At 45.1% G+C, this 6,424-nt stretch overlaps 1 protein-coding gene across 1 annotated transcript in view; it reads left to right on the forward strand.

Annotated features, from left to right (window-relative positions):
• LOC101661389 (aldehyde oxidase 2-like) overlaps positions 1-6,424 on the forward strand; it is a 105,266-nt gene that overhangs the window by 79,879 nt on the left and 18,963 nt on the right. The window contains 2 exon segments of the mRNA XM_045296335.1: positions 435-563; positions 3,195-3,269. Coding sequence (XP_045152270.1) covers positions 435-563; positions 3,195-3,269 — 204 coding nt within the window.

Below are 6,424 nucleotides of genomic sequence, written 5' to 3' on the forward strand. Positions count from 1 at the left end.
CTGAGGCAGTCCATCTGATACCTTCTCTCTCTCTTTCTCTCTCTCTCTCTCTCTCTCTCCCTCCCTCTCTCTCTCTCTCTCTCTCTCTCTTTCGCCCCTACCACTAAAAGTCTGACCTTAGCCTATGTCTCCACAATTATAAAACTTCAGACATAGAATATCCTTGACATCTCAAATACGCTACTTGAATGTGAAGGGAAGAACCAGTACAGAATGCAAGTCTGACCATGAAAACATGAAAATAATCAGCCTGAGGCCCTGCTAAAAAAGCGCTTACATATTTATAAAATATGTGGGTTTGGATGTTAGAGGAGAACCTGGATGTCATAGAGAAGTTCTTCTTCTTTTTTTTTCTTTTCATTATTAAGAAAAATACTGAGTCAGTTCCTCCCAACAGTCCTCGCTAGACTTGAAAATATTGACTTTTCTCATAGGTGGCCAGTCGTGAACTAAAAATACCCATGTCGTCCATGCATGTGTGTGAAACGAGTACAGCCACCGTGCCGAACACCATCGCGACCGCAGCCTCCGTCGGCTCCGACGTCAACGGCAAAGCCGTGCAGGTGATTCCTCCGGACTGCCTTTCCCTCTGCACGCTTGCCACAGCGCTGGCTTTTCTTAGTTGGAATCAGGCAGGGTGCTTGACTTCAGTGCAGTCTTCCATGTCATTGCACATGTTGTTGTTGTTGTTTTGTTGTTGTTGTTGTTTTGTTGTTGTTGTTGTTGTTGTTGTTGTCACCACAGAGTTGATCCCACTCATGGAAACCCCCTATGGATGGGATAACCAAACCGCCTGGGGAGCCTTTTAGTTAAATGAGGGATGTAATCAAAAAGGTGGTCTTTACTGGGAAGTAACCTAGAACCCCTTGGAATGTCCAGGTTATTGAAATACCCTTCGTTATTTAGCTGTGTTGTTCTGTACCTGAAGGAGTGTGCTAATGAGGTCAGTCAGAGGTTATGTGAATGAGATTACTCAGGATGGGGGCTTCCTGCACCATAGAGTCCACCCATGTGATTAGAGTGTTGGAGCTTTGAGCCACATATCAGCCTGGCCGCCAGGCAAAAGAGACAGGCTGGAGCCTGAGCCCAATCATGGGATCAGTGATCCTCTCAACCACGCCTACTTCAGGAAACCTCAGTAAAAACGGTGGTTTGCCACATTCTACATATCGTCATACATCGCTGTGCCAGGAAGGTAGCAAATCCTGAGGACATGAAGTTTCACCCATGGGACCCTCCCAAACCATGCCCTATGCATCTCTCTGTTGTCTGGTTCAGATATGTTTCCTTTTGCTATAATACAACTGTAATCATAAATATAATGCTTCCTTCTAATAAATTATCAAACCTGTAGGAGTAGTGGAAGCCCTTGAAATTGTCGTCAGCTGAGCAGAAGCGACAGTGGCCTAGGGGGTCCCGGGACCTGCAGCTGGAGTCTGAATGAGGACATTCTTGTAGAAGGCTGTGCCTTTAACCTGTGAAGTTTGGCCTAACTCCGAGCAGTTGGTGTGAGAGCCATTGCAGATGGCTAAATTAACGTGGTAAATATACCTGGAAAGAAAGCTCTTTCTGAAGCACCTGACAGCCTGGGGGGGCCGTTCAGGCACTTGAAAACTCAGACCAATGGCGGTTCTGCCACGCGGCGTTCCGATTGCCAGAGCGGCATCACTGGAGTTCACCAGCGAAAGGAAAGGGCCTTCTGGGGCACATGTGGAGGACGCTGGGCCAGACTGGGAAGTGATGCAAGTCACTCCTCTTAGTCCGCCAGCAGAACCTGTCTCAGGACACGCCCAGCTTCCGCAGAGGTTAGAAAATATGAAGTAGGAGGTAGTCACAAGCCCAGCGACTACTGAAAAGAGAGATTTGGATGAACAGACAGCAGGCACCAAAAGAAGAATTCCAGGTGCTGAATGCAAACCGGAGCTGTGCAAGCTTCCCAGGGGCAGACACGGAGGGCCTGAGGCAGGAGGGCAGGCAGAAGAGCAGCCACGAACTTCCTCTAGTGCCCTTTGCCCTCATGTTCCAGCTGTCTTGTTTGGGCCGCTTTTTCACTCTCTCATCAGTCATGCCTTTGTAGTCCTTCATTCAACATCTGGTTTCACGTATTTGGGGAAATGAGGTCTACTTGTAAGACGGTTTCTAGCGAAGCCCCATCCCCTTCCATTGCAGTGGATCCCATCCTACAGCACTTAGGCTTCCAACCAGAACTCCTTATTGTCCAGCCTCCCTTGCAGTCAGGAACCGATTTCAAAGCATTCTTAGAGGTTAGATAACAGACTCTCTTTGTTCAAAACAAAAGTATGGGAACCTGAAGTCTCCTTAAAACCAAACAGTAGTTTAAAGTGTCTGGCTGGAGTATTGTGCCCTTTAAAGAACTACCTATTATCAGATCAAGGGGCTGAAGAATTCGATAGAAACCTCAGGGGACAATGAGTTTATCTGATGGGGGAGAACGTCAGCAACGTGTACCTGCAGAAACTGTGGAATTGGCGCCTGCTTTGCTGCGTATTGTCTCCAAAACAAAACACAATAAACAAACAAGGAAAACGTCCATGGGAGATAAACAGCTCCAGGTGAGTACCAGTGGTCAACCAAAAGCAGGGGTTAATCCTTCTTGGGCATCGAGTTTGAAGTTTATGTTTCAAGGATCAGAAACTTTGTACATCCGGGTTATTAGAAAGAAAGGCTACGTTTTCTACTTCACACCCAGAGCCAATATCTGCATTGCACTGCGTTGAATGAACAATAAAGAGAGGGGTGGACAGAACTGAGCAGTGTTCCCAAACCAGAGAGAGACTGCAGGCCAGTGCTGCAGATGTTAGAAAGCACAGATTTGAATGGCGTTGTTTTGTTCCACGTATGCTAACAGCTGGGAAAACCAAAAGGTCTGGATTACAGATGTAGAAAGAAGGAAAATAGAGCACAAAAATCCCAAGAAGGAAAATCTGAGAGCTGAGGTTCACTTGAGCTCATATTTTCACAGGAACTGAACCAGGAAGGAAAAAAACCTGTCCATCCACAATACTGTTCTCAAGGGCAGGGACTATTCTGTGACTATCTGTCCCCAAGGTATTAGTAACCTGACCCTCCATAACCATTTGCTGACCAAATCAGTTATCAGTGAATATTCTTTCACACAAATCCTACCCACCAGGCTCTTCTCTAACGTGTATTATTTTCTTTACTCTTTCAAGAATGCTTGTCAGATCCTTCTGAAACGCCTTGAGCCCATCATGAAGAAACACCCAGAAGGCACATGGGAAGAGTGGGTAGGTTTTCACACCATTTGTGAGTATGAACGAGAAAACAATCCAAACCAGTGTAGAGAGAGAGAGCCATGGAGTGTAGGGACTTACTATAGAGAGGTGGTAGCAGTGCCCCACGCCCCATGCTGGCTCCCTAGTTGAAGGTATTTCAGCAAAAGGACAGATTTACCAAAGATCCACAAAGCTGCTCTGTGATTTGTACCTGATGTGGGTAGAAAGATGCTCCTGGGTGGCACAGATAGTTCATGTGATCATCTGCTAACTGAAAGGTTGGAAGTTCAAGTCCACCCAGAGGCATCTTGGAAGAAAGGCCTGGCTATCTATTTCCCCCCAAAAAATCAGATCTTGAAAACAACTATGGAATTCTAAGGGGATATCTCAATGGGCACAAACAGTCCATAAAGACAATGATCTACATCCTAGTCTGATGTGGTGTCTGGGGGTCTTAAAAGCTGGTGAACAGCCATCTAAGAAGCCATTTTTTGGTCTCTTCCCACTTGGAGCACTGGCAAATGAAGGTGCTGCCAGTACCAACCACACCAACCAGGACAATAGAAGGTCTTGTTTAGAAAGTTTGCAAGCAAGCCATCTAACTCGCCACTATTAGTCCCATGCACTAATGAACCACACAAACATCAGGCTCCATACCCCTGAAACCAGGAGAACTAGATGGTGCCGGCTACTACTACCAGCTGCTCTCAAAAGGATCACATTAGACGGTCCTGGATAGAGTGGGAGGAAAATGTGGAACAGAGTGCAAAATCATAAAAAGAGACTGGTGGGACCCCCAAGACTTTGGCCCTTATCCTTCAAGTCTAGAACTATACTCACCTCCACGTTAGAGTAATCAGCCACTTATGATCAAAAGGGCAGCATTCACCCAAGGACAAAGTTCAGAGCATTAGGGAAAAAGAAGCCATGGAAACAGGAAACACAGGGAGGAAGTGGATAAACATTGCTACTTGGAGGGGATTCCAATGGCTGAGTTGAATCAGAATGTGTATGAATTGTTGAAGGTAAGATTGATGCTCTGCTCTGATGATCTTCATCTAATTCATAATAAAAAGTTTTTAAATATGATTTGCTATATAGTTTTAACTAAAGAACAATAACTGTTCAAAGAAAAGAAAACCCCAATGAGCAAAGAACCCACATGATGACAATTGGCTCACTGGTTATGTGTGGACAGAGCACGTGGGCCCAGCAGTTGCTGCAGAGGAATAGAGGTGTGTGATGAATACCCCAAAGGCCTCGGTCACCCTGCGTAAAGCAGAAAGAAGGAGAAAAGACATAACATTTCTGATCCATAAAAACATGTTGATGTTTTGAGTAAGGAGGAGGAAAACTGGAAGACCTAGTTGCCATTGAATATGTCCCACAGGAAATGACTCACTTAATCCAAACTTACCATAGCCTAAACCTTGTGTCTTTAGAACAGTGCTCTCTTACACACATACACACACACTTCCTAGAGTTATAACATTTAGAAATGAAGTTCCAAATACCAACACTTGATGCTCCAAATTCTAGCACGTATAATTCAGCCCCTATCTCATCTGCCCAAAGAGCCCTGGTAGTACAGTGGGTTAAGTGTTGGACTGCTAACCACAAAGTCAGTGGTTCAGACCTACCAGTCACTCCAATGTGGGGGGTGGGGGAATAAGGTTGTCTGCTCCCATAAAGATTTTCAGTTTTTCAGAGCAGACAATGCACAGAGAGGACCATAGGGCCAGCCCCACCACAAGACACAACATCCCTCACTGAACCATAGGGTTACAGGGGACAGCACTGCAGACACAGTGCAGGAATTGTGCACAATCTGACCCCATCACACTGGAGTGAAACACTAAGGGCATGCAACAGAGCAGCAAGGGAAGAAAATCATGAAATCCCCGGGGAATACCAAAAATGGACTTTGGAGACAGAGCGTGACAACCCATCAGACTCAACTGGAAAACACCCATAAAGGCCAACAAACAGACCTTGAACTACTTATAGGCTTCTCCATGTTTTCAGTGGCTTTCTTTTTGTCGTTGTTATTTTGTTTTTGTTTTGTTGTTGTTGTTATTGTTTTGTTGGTTTTGACATCCTTTAGTTTTGTTTGGCTTTGCCTGGTTTTTGTGCTTATTAATGTCTCTGCATGTCTATCTAGATAAGATAGGTAGATAAACAAGTCTGAGATGATAAGAATGGGACCAATGGTTACGAGGGATATGGGAGAAGGAGAGATGGGAGAAAGGAAGCGGGGAAGGGAACCAACTGAAGGGCAAGGGGACAACAAGTGAACTAAAGTCAATGGAGAGAAGGGCGTAGGATGCCCTAATGGGGCTTAAATAAGGGCAATGTAGCAGTGAGGAATTACTAAACCTGAATGAAGACTGAACATGATGGTGGGACAAGAGGAAAGTTAAAGAAAAGAGAGGAAAGAACCAGGAGGCAAAGGACATGTATATAAATCTAAATACAGGCATGTACACATGTAAATATATTTATATACAATGAGAGGCAAATAGATCTATGTACTTATAGCTATATGTTAAGAATCAAGGTTGCAGATGGACATTGGGCTTCCACTCAAGTGCTCTCTCAACACAAGAACACTTTTTTCTAATAATCCCGCATTCTATGATGCTCACCTTCCCAACACCATCGCTGAAGACAAAATGGGTGCAAGAGAAAATGTGGTGAAGAAAGCTGATGGTGCCCAGCTATCAAAAGAGATAACATCTGGGGTCCTAAAGGCTTGAAGATAAACAAGCAGCCATCTAGCTGAGAAGCAACAAAGCCCATGTGGAAGAAGCACACCAGCCTGTGTGATCATGAAGTGTCCATGGGATCAGGTATCAGGCAGGCATCTAAGACCCAGAATAAAATTATACCCAATGTGAATGGAGGTTGGTGATGTGGAGTAGAGACCCAAAGCCCATCTGTAGACAATTGGACAGCCTTTCAAAGAAGGATCACAAAGAAGAGATGAGCCAGCCAGGGTGCAGTATAGCACCAATGAAACGCAACTTTCCTCTGGTTCTTTGGTGCATCCTTCCCCCCACTATCATGACCTCAATTCTACCTTACAAATTGGATTAGACCAGAACATGCACACTGCTACAGATAACAGCCCACAACACAGGGAATCCAGGATAGATAAACCCCTCAGG

Source organism: Echinops telfairi, unplaced genomic scaffold (genome assembly GCF_000313985.2).
Source record: "Echinops telfairi isolate 266 unplaced genomic scaffold, ASM31398v2 ScPeMD7_3;HRSCAF=10, whole genome shotgun sequence".
Classification (NCBI taxonomy): Eukaryota; Metazoa; Chordata; class Mammalia; order Afrosoricida; family Tenrecidae; genus Echinops; species Echinops telfairi.